General features: G+C 36.9%; 1 protein-coding gene across 2 annotated transcripts in view; it reads left to right on the top strand.

Moving 5' to 3' along the window:
- LOC132366001 (recombining binding protein suppressor of hairless) overlaps nucleotides 1-14,485 on the top strand; it is a 119,417-nt gene that overhangs the window by 61,852 nt on the left and 43,080 nt on the right. For both annotated transcript variants that reach the window (XM_059923232.1, XM_059923231.1), the window contains exon 2: nucleotides 12,494-12,532. In XM_059923232.1, the coding sequence (XP_059779215.1) occupies nucleotides 12,494-12,532 (39 nt within the window). The remainder of the gene's footprint in view (nucleotides 1-12,493; nucleotides 12,533-14,485) is intronic.

The following is a 14,485-nucleotide window of genomic DNA, read 5'->3' as shown; positions in this document are numbered from 1 at the left end:
CTCTCCATGCTCCCTTACCCTCACCCCTGGCATCAGTCCCTGGAAACCACCATTCTACTGAATTTGAATACTCTAGGTCCCTCATATAAGTGGAATCATAGGATATTTCTCCTTTTGTGTCTGTCGTATTTTATTTAGCATAATATATTCAAGGTTCATCCATGTTGTACGTAGCATATGTCAGAATTTTTTTTAAGGTGGAATAATATTTAATTGTATGTGTATACCACATCTATCCATCCATCGGTGGGCATTTGGGTTATTTCCACCTTTTGCCTATTTTGAATAATGCTGCTCTGAACATTGGTGTACAAGTATCTATTTGAAGTTCTGCTTTTAATTCTTTTGGGTATATACCCAGAAGTGGAATTGGTAGATCATGTAGTAATTGGACATTTAATTTTGGAGATATTGCCATACTGTTTTCCACAGTGGCTGCACCATTTTATATTTCCACCAGCAACATACAAGGGTTCAAATTTTCCCACATCCTCACCAACACTTGTTATTTTTTGTTTTTTTGATAATAGGCATCCTGATGGGTGTGAAGTGGTATCATTACGGTTTTGATTTGCATTTTCCTAATGATTAGTAATGTTGAGCTTCTTTTATGTGCTTATTGGCTATTTGTATATCTTCTTGGAGATACATATCTTCTTATCTCTTCAAGTCCTTTGCCTGTTTGTAATCAGGTGTTTTATTGTTGAGTTATAGTTCTTTATGTATTCTGGATATTAATCTCTTTGTGAGATGTATGATTAATTATATATATTTTAAAGCAATATAAATATGTATTTGTTTTGAAGGGCCTATTTCAGTTTTACCATATTTGTTAGGGTAAATATTCAGTAATCCACTCTTGAAGCAGTAGTGGTGTTTTGTCCATATTTGTTAGGGCAGATATTCAGTAATCCACTCTTGAAGCAGTAGTGGTGTTTTGTCTAGTGCTTACTCAGTGCCTAGAACTCTTTTTGGTGCTGTACACTTAGGAACTTTTTAAATTCTTGCAAGAATCCTATATGGACATATTTCATCTGTGTTTTCAGTTGAGAAAAAAGAGACACAGAGAGTTTAAGTAACTTCCACTAGTTTGCTTTAAAGGTGGAATATGAGCTTAAACAATCTACCTCCTGAGTCTGTGACCTTACCACAGTATGTGGCTACCTCTCCCATGACTTGCATTGGTGACAAACTGTGTGTGTGCTCTCATCAGATGACACTTTTCACCTCTTAAACATTGTCTTAAAAGGCAATGCATAAGATCAAGTGAGGTGTCTGAAGAAGTTCTTAGCAAAAATTAAACAGACGGTTAAGATTGGAACCTCTTTAAAATTCTTTAAGTTGCATTATGTTTTCCTTTTTTGGAAGAATGTTTTCCATAAAGGTGTGTTCTTTATTTGCGTCTGGCATACTTTTTTTCTAAAATGTTTCCCCTAGTGAAATTTGCTTACTGAGACCATTTTGGGGGTAAAATTTTTTTTTTTTTAACATCTTTATTGGAGTATAATAGCTTTACAATGGTGTATTAGTTTCTGCTTTATAACAAAGTTAATCAGTTATACATGTACATACGTCCCCATGGGGGTAAATTTTTAACCTACATGTTTTTCTCTTTTTATTTTAAGCCACTTGTATTCTAGACTTGGTGTATGAGTGGCTTTAACTGATGTCTAGAGACTGAAATTTTATTTTGCTGTTTACCTAAGCCACACTTAATTAGTAATGAGTAAAACATCTGTCAAATTGTATAATACATTCTAGAGCAAAAGGGAATTTTTGCTGCTGCCCACCATTATCACTAATACTGGGCATGGGGGCGGTGTATGTATTTGTGTGTTGTTTTATATATGCACTTGGGGAAAGGGGATGAAAATGTAGATCTCATTTCCTCATTCAAAATTAATGTTACTGGGAATTCCCTGGTGATCCAGTAGTAAGGACTCCTTGCTTCCACTGCAGGGGGCACAGGTTCGATCCTTGGTCGGGGAACTAAGATCCCGCATGCCGCACGGCATGGCGGGGGGTGGGGGGAGAAAAAGATTAATGCTACTAATTGGATAGCTTTTTCCCCCCTTTTCTTTCTCTCCTTGTGTGTGTGTGTGTGTGTGTGTGTGTGTGTGTGTGTGTGTGTGGGCACGACTGGGAGGTGCTATGTGTAACCAGCAATCTATTCCTAATTGTACACATGGATTTAAAATTTTTTTTGTTAATAGAAATGATGCTTTTTTAAAAATAAATGTATTTTATTTATTTTTGGCTGCTTTGGGTCTTCATTGCTGCGCACAGGCTTTCTCTAGTTGCGGTGAGCGGGGGCTACTCTTCGTTGTGGTGCAGGGGCTTCTCCTTGCGGTGGCTTCTCTTGTTGAGGAGCACAGGCTCTAGGAGCGCGGGCTTCAGTAGTTGTGGCATGCGGGCTCTAGAGTGCAGGCTCAGTAGTTGTGGCGCATGGGCTTATTTGCTCCGCAGCATGTGGGATCTTCCCAGACCAGGGCTCGAACCCATGTCCCCTGCACTGGCAGGCGGATTCTTAACCACTGCACCACCAGGGCAGCCACAAATGATGTTTTATTGTATATCTTCGTATACAAATTTTTGCATAGTCACAGTTGTGTACCTATATAATAAATTTCCAGTATAGAAATGGCTAGGAATTCAAAGAAATGCACATCTTGAATTATAATGGACACTGCCAAATGCCTTCCAAAAAGATTGCACAAATTTAAACTCCCAACAGTGCGTGAGAATTCCTGTTTCTCTACTTGTACGTCAACAATGGGTATTATCAAACTTTAAATCTACAGCAATGATTCTTTTTTTCAATATAAATTTACTTATTTATTTCTTTTTGGCTGTGTTGGGTCTTCGTTGCTGCGCGTGGGCTTTCTCTAGTTGCGGTGAGCGGGGGCTACTCTTCGTTGCAGTGCGCGGGCTTCTCATTGTGGTGGCTTCTCTTGTTGCGGAGCATAGGCTCTAGGCGCGTGGGCTCAGTAGTTGTGGCACATGGCCTTAGTTGCTTCACGGCATGTGGGATCTTCCCAGACCAGAGATCGAACCCGTGTCCCCTGCATGGGCAGGCGGACTCTTAACCACTGCGCCACCAGGGAAGTCCCAACAGTTCTTAAATGATTGTTGTAAGAACATAAGAGCTATGCCAGGAAGCTGGCCGTAGAGTGTCTTATGTGTCACCTCCGTTGAATGTTTTTTGATAGGTTTGTCACCACCAGGTTCTGTGGCAGTTAGGGTCAGACCAGCAACTTGATCAGGAGATTAGTGCTTCTCTGATTGTGGCCTTTTTTGTTTTGATATAATTTCAATTTACAGAAGAATTGCAAGAATATTACAAAGAAGTTCAGCCAGATACTTCAGTCATTAAGATTTTACCACATTTGCATTATCCTTCTGTGTATCTATACACAAACGTGCGCACGCGCGTGCGCACACACACACACACACACACACACGTATATATATATACATATATATATATATATATACACACACATACTTATTTTCCCTGAACCCTTTGAAGGTAATTAGGCATCATGCCCTTTTCTCCCTAAACACTACAGTTGAGTGTTTCTAAAAAATAAGGACATTCTCTTATTGAACCCCTGTACAGCTGTCAAAACCAGAAATTAAAATTGATATCCTATTTTCTAATCTACCATTTTATGCAGATTTTGTTAGTTGTCTAAATAATGTCCTTTTATAGCAGAGTAAATTCTGGATAGTCTTGTTGTATTCAGTGATCATGTATCTTTAGTCCCTTCCAATCTGGGCCAGTTTCTCAGTTTTTTGCTTGTTTTTCACAGCCTTGATGCTCTTAAAAGTATAGTCCACTTATTTTGTTGATGGTTCCACAATTTACGTATGTTATGTTTCCTCATGTTTAGATTCAAGTTCTGTGTTTTTTTGTCAGTGATATCACAGAAGTGATATTGTGCTCTTATGCATCATGTTAGGAGGCATTTGATGTCAATTTGTCCTATTCAGTCTCTTGACATGAAATTGGAGTAGTTTGCTCAGTGTCTCATTGCTCCCTCTTGTTGAGCCATAGGTTTTGAGACATATACTTTTCATATAAGATCTTTATATGTGATGTTAATGGATGCCAGTGTTCTCATAACTCAGTTGTGCTAACTGGGTGGTGAGGCTTATGGCTGTTGCAGATTTAGTTGGAGGAAATCCCTCCTCAGGTATGGATTTTAGGAAAGACATCTTTACCCTAACCTGGTAATAATAATATTGGAGATACCTAAAAAGCCAGATGCTGAGAATAGCTGGAAATGATGGTCCCAGTCACTCATTCTTTGTATCTTTCCACTCTTCCTGCTTCTTTACACAAACTGCTGACAAACTGTTACAGAGTTAAGTTTGTTGCTGTTGTTGTTTTAATTGAAAAAGAAAAGGTAGAATAAAGGGACTTTAAAAATTAAGCAATCAGTGCTTTTCAAATGTTCTACCCAGTATACTAGTAAGAAGGGGAGCGTGTTTCTCCACCTGATGGGGTCAACTGCAAGCGTGGCATGTCTTTGAAGTCTACCCCATAGGATATTTGCTCTAATAGAAACATGCTTAATAAATGTGATGGTTCCGGAGACAATCATGAGATTGTCTTTGTTACAGTATCCAAGACCACTAGTTACACCCTGACAGGTTTTGAGCATTATTGCCACTAAATATGGTTCTTAAAGTAAGAGTAGTTTCAAAGCTAGAAATTGAAATGCGACAAAGGGTGACATGTCTTGCTCAAAGTTATGTGACTTAATACGTAGGCTGTTTTCTGCCATAGGTATAGAATGATTAAGCTTTTAGAAGTAAAAATGTTACATATTTACTTTAAATATATATTTTTAGATTAGTCAAATATTAATCTTTTAAATCATATTCAATGAGTATAATATTTAAGTTGTTTCTTACATTTTTGTTTTTTTTTTTTTTTAAATTAATTAATTAATTTATTTTTTATTTTATGGCTGTGTTGGGTCTTCGTTTCTGTGCGAGGGCTTTCTTCAGTTGTGGCAAGCGGGGGCCACTCTTCATCGCGGTGCGCGGGCCTCTCACTATCGCGGCCTCTCCCGTTGTGGAGCACAGACTCCAGACGCGCAGGCTCAGCAATTGTGGCTCACGGGCCCAGCCGCTCCGCGGCATGTGGGATCTTCCCAGACCAGGGCCCGAACCCGTGTTCCTGCATTGGCAGGCAGATTCTCAACCACTGCGCCACCAGGGAAGCCCACATTTTTGTTTTTATAAACTATATAGATAATATTTTTGAACATATGCCATTGTCCATTTGTCTTAGTAGCATGTAAGTTCCATAAGGACATGGATTTTGTGTCTCTTTTGTTCACTGATGTATACCAAGTACCTATATTTGGTACATACTAGGTGAGTGAATGAATCTAGAGACAAAGACGGTATGTTATGTGTGGTCCTTTCTAATTAGCCTCTTCTATTTTTGTGAGTAAATTACTAAACATCTTCCTAGTACCACTTGCTTTGTTTTCATATTATACTTTAGCATAGACTATGGTGATAGTGTATATCACCTATTTGTTTCTTTCTCCTGGTGGAATGATCAGGTATGGATTCTTGAGTGTATGAATCAGGTTTCCTAATTTTCCCATCAGATGTTGTTTAATTTCAGTATCTTGAATCATGTTTCAAGAATTCTAGTACTTTTTTGAACTGTATACTGTTTACAGCAGATTTGGTGCAAAGTTTGGCTTAATTATGAGTTTGAATTGTTCATGCTTTCTTTTCTGCGTTTTTCCTGCAAATACCGCACCAGTGTTTCTTAATTTATTGTAATCTCGTTTCTGCATGAAGCAAAAAATTTGTGAAATACAAAAAAATAGAGGAAATTACTTTTAGTTCTACACCCAAGGGCAGAATAGTTTCCCACACGACTTGAGCTTGCTTTTCCATCTAGTTCTATGTTTTTAAACTCGGAAGTTCTAATATCGTTACTAGACAGTAGTCTAGCAGTGTAATTACTAAGTTGTTCTATATTCAAAAAAGTTTTTTCTTATCCTTCCACACCCGCCTTTTGCTTTTTGACTTGGTTTTTCTCGTGTGAATCATCTGTTAGCTAGAAAAGGTGTTAAGACGGTGAAGTTTTGATATTATCATGTTTGTCCTCAATACATTTGGGGTCATATACTTCCTTAACAGATTGGTTAATATAGAAGGAAATGTATCTGTTGTGGGGAAAACAATATTACATCTTCACCATGAGCAAAAAAGAAGTGAAAGAAGTGTGTAAAGTGTATGCAGGTTTTTTACTTATTTGAAAATTCTAATGGATTGGAGGATATCTGGGAACCTCAATACTATTTATAGGTAGGAAGTGCTATGTTTAGTGATTGATGGCAAAATTTAAAAAATCCTCACACTGCCAGGTATATGAAAATAGATTTAGCTATAATAATATTTTCCCTAGCTCGCTCTATTTTGAATAAAAGATCATTGTTATCTTAGAAAGGGAAAGCTAGTGAAGTTAAAGTAAAATGAGTTTGCTAGCCTAAAATTATATTTACAACATAGATACTTTGGACAATGTAAGTTTTCTTGAGCCATAGTGTTATATGAGCATGACTAAGTAATGATGGCTCATAGATTTTCTGTTTTTTTCTTTTTTTTTCAAATTTATGTTTGGCTGCGTTGGGTCTTTGTTGCTGCGCACGGGCTTTCTCTAGTTGTGGTGAGCGGGGGCTACTCTTTGTTGTGGTATGCGGGGGCTACTCTTTGTTGTGGTATGCGGGCTTCTCATTGCAGTGGCTTCTCTTGTTGCGGAGCACGGGCTCTAGGCACACGGGCTTCAGTAGTTGTGGCACGTGGGCTCAGTAGTTGGGGCTCGCAGGCTCTAGAGCATAGGCTCAGTAGTTGTGGCACAAGGGCTTAGTTGCTCTGCGGCATGTGGGATCTTCCCGGACCAGGGCTGGAACCCATGTCCCCTGCATTGGCAGGCGGATTCTTAACCACTGCGCCATCAGGGAAGTCTAGCACACAGGTTTGTGTGTTTTGTTCACCAATCCCAATCTGAGGGAAAAGCATACATAGTACAAGAAGAAAAGGGTGTAATCACCTTTATATAAGCTAACCTTTGCTTGATACTTAAAAAAAATCCAGAATTACAACTTTTTTCTTTTAAATATATAACAGGGTTGATTATCACATTTAATCAAAAGTATGCTTTATATAGTGTGCAAAAAATTTGAGAAACCTACTCATGCAAATGAGATATTGACAACCTATAATATCAAAAAGATAAATTGGATAACAATGATTCTTTGTTACAATGAGGAATTAAGTCAGTACTTCATAAAATCAAAGGTGTCCCTAGGGTACTTAAGGATTTAGATTTTTTTGTTTTTGCATTGTTAAATATACCATGCACCTGTTATGAAAAGTGTCTCACGGAAGAGTGGTCTGAACTTGGTTGATCCAATTTATTTCTGGTTTTCAGTTGTCAACACGTCAATAGATATCTTGTTTTAAATATAGATTACAAGGGACTTCCCTGGTGGCTCAGTGGTTAAGAATCCGCCTGCCAATGCAGCGGACACGGGTTCAAGCCCTGGCCTGGGAAGATCCCATGTACCGCGGAGCAACTAAGCCGGTGCACCACAACTACTGAGCCTGTGCTCTAGAGCCCGCGAGTCACAACTACTGAAGCCCGTGCACCTAGAGCCTGTGCTTCGCAACAAGAGAAGCCACCGCAATGAGAAGCCCGCGCACCACAACGAAGAGTAGCCCCTGCTCGCCGCAACTAGAGAAAGCCCGAGTGCAGCAATGAAGACCCAACACAGCCAAAGATAAATAAATAAATTTTCAAAAAAATAGATTACAAGTAAAGATAAAAAATTTGTACCAGCCTGTCTCACCATTCCCTACTGCAAAAGGGAGGGATAGAACTTAATCTTTAAATCATAATCAGTCTCTGAGTAATTGTTAGCTGACTTGTCATTTCTGCTGAAAACTGGTTATTTTGATTGCATAATGTAAATACTACATCATGAATTTTCTTGAGTCACTCATGTTTAAAGATGGGCCTTCTTTCTGTAGTAGATAATTCCTGAGATTTTGTATATTCTATCGATACATCAGATTAGTAGAGGAAAATGGATTTTGATAAGTATGGGATGCATATAGTATCTTGGTATAACAACAGTTTTAAATACGTAGACCTATGAATTTTATTGAATAATTAGAATTTAGTTCAATTATGAGCTTCAGAATTATGCATTGTGAACCTACTAAACACTTCTATGAATTTTCTCAGAAACCTTATTTTCTTATCCTTCCCCCATTCTAATAGATACAGTAACCATTAGGTTTTCTTTTTTTTATTTTTTATTGGCGTATAGTTGATTTACAGTGTTGTGTTAGTTTCAGGTGTACAGCAGAGTGAATCGGTTATACATATACATATATCTGCTCTTTTTTTGTTTTGTTTTGTTTTTAAGATTCTTTTCCCATGTAGGCCATTACAGAGTATTGAGTAGAGTTCCTTGTGCTATACAGCAGATTCTTATTAGTTATCTATTTTATATATATATATAGTAGTGTGTATATGTCAATCCCAATCTCCCAATTTATCCCTCCCCCTTTACCCCCTGGTAACCATAAGTTTGTTTTCTACATCTGTGACTCTACTTCTGTTTTGTAAATAAGTTCATTTGTACCCTTTTATTTTAGATTCCACATATAAGCGATATCATATGATATTTGCAGTAACCATTAGTTTTTAATGGGATAGATAGGAATGTGATGCCATATGCATTAAAGAGAGGATTGAGATTGCACACAATTGGAGATGCTTTATTATATACTGAAGAACCAGTTGAATCTTATTAACATTTATAAGCTTTCTAGCCTTAGGATAGCACCTAGATAGAACACTGCATCATTTTGAAATGCTGTTCAGGCTCAGCAGGCAAATTGCTGAGTTCTCTTGCTCATGTTTTCTATTGGGGCAGGAGTGATATTGCACAAGCATGCTATATGATTGTTGACTTCATCTAATGGGTAGCTCCAAAAAAGAATGTAGACACATATTTTAATCAACATTCAGTTGTTAATCTAATTTTGTAAGCATTTCAGAGCACCAAGAAACAAAATTTGCATTTGAATTTTGAGTGCAGTGGATCTCTTACTAGCCATGTAATAAACTTATGTTAAATTCTGTGTTAGATCCCAAAGGATGCTTGATGGTTGGAGTTATTAGCTAGTTCGAAGGGTTAGTGGCATCGTGATTCTCACTGAAAAGTTTTATTTCATTTGTTAACTGTGTCTCTCTCTAAAATTTTCACCATTTTAAGCCCTTAGCTAGATTCTGGCCACACCTCACTTTGCTTCTCTTTATAAAGTATAACTGCTCTTAAATACATATGTGAAGAAGTAATTTAAAGATTGTCTTAAACTTCCTGGTTTTTGTAAAATATTCTAGTGAGGCAGTTTTATTTTAATCATATGCTGCAGTGGTACATTTAATCAATCTCAAAGGTTCAAAAAAAGTCTTTCCTGTGGAAAAAGATTCAGGAGTAGAGTTTTGCCTTTAACTCCATAATTGGGGTTCACATCATAGATTAGCCAATAGTTCAGTGTTTTAAAACCTATGGTCTTCAGCAGCCTTGCTGATATTACTACTAAATCATTGTGTTTAAAATTGAATATCCTATAGGATAAAATCAATGAGAATTACTTGTTATTAATTTTTCTGACAAAAACTTGGATTATTTGCTCATTTTTAGTGCTATTTCAATTAAAGTCACTTTTCAATACTTTAGAGTTAACTAAAATACCAAAATATTCAAAGTCACAGATGCCCATTGTTTATAAATGGAGTTCATAAACAGTGTCATATAGCATTAAATTACTCAACAAAAGGAAGTACATGAGATTCTAAGACTTTTGTCATCAAAGTTAATAATTATGTAAAATACCACAAATATAGTAGAGAAATCTTAAGTCAAATTAGGCTTCACAAACCTATAACTGTGATTATGAACAAGTTACTTAAACTATTTATAACTGCAGTCTTTCTTTAAAAAGAAAACAAAATTCTACTGATCATTTTTCTTCAAGTGCTGTGTGCCTCCACCATGTCTTTCAGAAGACCTCATTTCTTATTTCAGAGGAAATATAGGAGGTCATCACATAAGGATTAGTTTCTTCCTCTTATACTTATCTTTATTAATATCACACTTAATATCTTTAGTTATTTTGGCTTAACCATTTATAACTAAAAAACAGTAATAATTACTAACATTTATTGGTCATTTACTGCATTCCAGACATTGTTCTATATGTCTTCTATATGTTAATTAGCACATTTAATCCCTTTAGCAACTCCTTGAGGTCAGTACAACCACTGTGTCCTTTTTACAGATGAAGGAAACTGAGGTGTAGAGAGTCAAATAATTTCAGGGCTGCACAGGAAGTAAATATTGGGTTGGCCAAAAGGTTCGTTCAGTTTTTTCCGTAAGATGGCTCTAGTAGCACTTAGTTGTCTGAAACTTCATTTGAGACAATTTTGTTAGATTGTATGTGACAGCTGTCATATCAGCATGCATTTAAAAAAAGACTTATCAAAATGGGTGAATTTTTGTTGAGCCATTTTAATACTGAAGATGGAAGAAAAACAACAGTTTCAGCATATCATGCTTTATTATTTCAAGAAAGGCAAAAGTGCAACTGAAATGCAAAAAAAGATTTGGGCAGTGTATGGAGAAGGTGCTGTGACTGATCGAACACATCAAAAGTGGTTTGTGTAGTTTTGTGCTGGAGATTCCTCGCTGGACGATGCTCCACGGTTGGGTAGACCAGTTGAAGTTGACAGCGATCAAATCGAGACATTAACTGAGAACAATCAACGTTATACCACGCGGGAGATAGCCGGCGTACTCAAAATATCTGAATCAAGCCCTGAAAATCGTTTGTACCAGCTTGGTTATGTTAATCGCTTTCATGTTTGGGTTCCACATAACGCGATAAAAACCTTCTTGACTGTATTTCCGCATGCGATTCTCTACTGAAATGTAGTGAAAACGTTCCGCTTTTAAAACAAATTATGACAGGCGATGAAAAGTGGATACTGTACAATAATGTGGAACAGAAGGGACCATGGGGCAAGCGAAATGAACCACCACCAACCACACCAAAGGCCAGTCTTCATCCAAAGAAGGTGATGTCGTGTAATGGTGGGATTGGAAGAGAATCCTCTGTTATGAGCTCCTTCCGGAAAACCAAACGATTAATTCCAACAAGTACTGCTCCCAATTAGACCAACTGATAGCAACACTGGACAAAAAGCGTCCAGAATTAGTCAATGGAAAATGCATAATCTTCCACCAGGATAACGCAAGGCTGCACGTTTCTCTGATGACCAGGCAAAAACTGTTACAGATTGGCTGGGAAGTTCTGATTCATTCGTGTATTCACCAGACATTGCACCTTTGGTTTTCCATTTATTTTGGTCTTTACAAAATTCTCTTAACCGAAAAAAATTCAATTCCCTGGAAGCCTGTAAAAGGACCTGGAACAGTTCTTTGCTCGAAAAGATAAAAAGTTTTGGGAAGACGGAATTACGAAGTTGCCTGAAAAATGGCAGAAGGTAGTAGAACAAAACGGTGAATATGTTCAATAAAGTTCTTGGTGAAAATGAAAAATGTGTCTTTTATTTCTACTTGAAAAACAAAGGTACTTTTTGGCCAACCCAATACCAAATCATAGATTTGAATTCAGCTAATCTCACTCTGAGTCTTTCTCTTAACCTGCATGGTGTATGTATTTCTAATTCCAACCCAAATTGTGCTTATCCTTGCTCATGCTTTTCTCTTTGCCCTCTCCCAAACAACTGAAATGCTTCTATGCTAGTACATTTAGCATATTTATTTTTGAAGGGCCATATGCTATAAACTAATTAAGTAGTCAACATCTAGGTTTAAATCTTAACTCTGTTTGTCACTTAATTTACTATGTGACATTGGGCAACTTGCTTTCTACATCTTTAAAATGGGCCAATATGTACCTTCCAGAATTATTTTATAATGATTAAAAAGGGTAAAAAAATGTATAACATAGTGCCTGGCACATGGTAAACACTTGTGAGCTCTACACCACCTCTTGGGCTGTGAGGATTTTTCTGAGTGCTCCAGATTATGTGAGACTGGGGCAGGGGGGTCTTTGGTTAGATGTTTTTAGCAAGGTGTCTCTGGAAGGTACCTGTCATCCTCATCTAATCAGCATGGTACATGCTCAGAGTGGATGTGTCAGGCCTAGTTAGGGTGTGTTGTTTTGTTTAGGAATGGTTTTAAAGAATGTATTTTGTTATAACTGGATATAGGTGTTTACTAGAGCATTTCTTTTTACACCAGACTTTAGTAGGGTTGAAGTATAAGTCATAAAGGAGATTTCATGGTGCCTAAAAAGCTTACTGTGGAGCGTGTCATACAGCCTATTTAATTTTTTTTTCTTATTTTTTCTCTAGAAAATTTGGTGAGCGGCCTCCACCTAAACGACTTACTAGGTAAGCATTATATTAGTCTTTCACCCAAACATTTCATAAAAGTGTTAGATCCTGTCATTTTGGAAACGATATTAGGTGTTCTTTACAAGAAGTTATTCACATAATGCTATCTAGATCATAAGCGTATTTCCATCCTCCCTTCCCCACATCTCCCCTTTTTCTCCCTTCAAAAAACAGGGTAAGAGGATACAGTTCAAAGGGAAAAATGAAACCTTTCAAGAATTAATATTGAGTATTATATAGTTAATATAACAAGGGCTACAATGTAAAGATAGTTTCCTATACCTAGCTTCATTAGCCAGTCACAATTTGTTGATCACAACTGGAACTTGAAAGATACTTAAATGCTTTTAGAAAAGAATTTTAAAACAAAATATATTATCCATTTTTAATGAGACTATAAATATTATATTCTAATTATGTAATTTTTTACAGTATGCATTTTAATTACACATGTTAAATTTAAAAGTGTTAGTCTTGAAAATGATTTTAAAAATTTCTAACAATCAGTGATTGTAACATAAAAATAAGACATTCAGTTCCACAGTTACAGTCCTAGAGTTAATGCTACCCTGTGTCGTTAGTATCTTTCAAGAAAATCGTATGCGTGTATAAACATATACCTGTCTTTTTTCTTTTTAAAGTCTGGCATCATACTCTACCATTGTTCTGTTAACTGTAGATCTTCAGCCTTGTTCTCCTTAGTGTCTCCATAGCTTTTCCTTGTCTTCCCACTGCTCCTTATTTAATTCACACTGATGGCCATTTGGGTTATTTCCGCATTATTACTGTTATTAAAAAAGCTGTTTCACTCAAAGAATGGCAGGGGCATGCCAGAAGTACACACAAATGGAGCCAGTTTGAAGAGGCTTCTTTTAGCCAAATCATGGACACTTTGGTCATCAAAATAAATGATGATAGTAATAGATTAAAACCCATAAAATAAAATGGCAGTTTAGAAGTCTACACTGAGTTAAATAAATAATTCGATAAATGGAGGAGAGGAGATAGCTTTTCTTTACAGAAGAATTCCACCTAATAAGTGTAGAAGGAATCATGGAACCAGGAAAGCACATTTTGGCAACCATTACAGTGATAATCGTTTCAGGCCAACATCATCAGTGAATGCTTAAACTACTGGTTTAAAGTCTGATGAGAAACAAAGTGTTTTTATAGTGTCTAAGCATATCTTCACAAAGTATGGTTAATTATAAAGTGAAAAATAGTAACATGACAGTGAAGAAACCTGGCAGACGCCACCTTAATTAAGCGTTCTAAATTAACATCAGCAATAATGGACAAATAAGTATCATATGCATCCTGAGGACATACTATCACTTTTGCAGTCGTTCTTGCCAAAAATGCATAAGCTAAATCTAAGCATAAGGAAACATCAGACAGACACAGATGGAAGGGCATTTCTATAAAATAAACAGCACCTACTCTTCAAAATTTTCAAAATCACAAAAGACGAAGACTGAGGAGTACCAGAGTAAAGGACACCAGTAAAGACATGACAGCTAAGTTAAACATGACGAATTCAACTGAACCTGGACCAGGAACAAATTTTTCTTGTGCCCTAAAGCTGGAGTTGGCAAACGTTTTCTGTAATAGGCCAGATAATAAAAGTGTTAGGCTTTTTGGGGCACACTGAGTTTGTTTTGACTTTTCAGCTCTGTTCTTGCATCCCCAAATCAGCTGTAGACAATATGTAAATGAATGGTGTGTCTGTGTTCCAGCTCAGATTAATTAAAAAAACAAACAAACTGGAGGCTATTCTGATTTGGCCTGAGGACAGCTATTTCTCTATACTGCTCCATACTCCCACCCCCAATAAAAGACATTAGAGGGACAGTTGGAAACATATGAATAAAATCTAGAGCTAAAAGTATTGTATCAGTGATAATTGCATTGTGATTGTATAAGAGACTGTCTTTTTAGGGAATAAACACA

The sequence above is a fragment of the Balaenoptera ricei genome, chromosome 5 (genome assembly GCF_028023285.1).
Source record: "Balaenoptera ricei isolate mBalRic1 chromosome 5, mBalRic1.hap2, whole genome shotgun sequence".
In the NCBI taxonomy this organism is placed as follows: Eukaryota; Metazoa; Chordata; class Mammalia; order Artiodactyla; family Balaenopteridae; genus Balaenoptera; species Balaenoptera ricei.
This window is presented reverse-complemented; position numbering and strand designations above follow the sequence as displayed.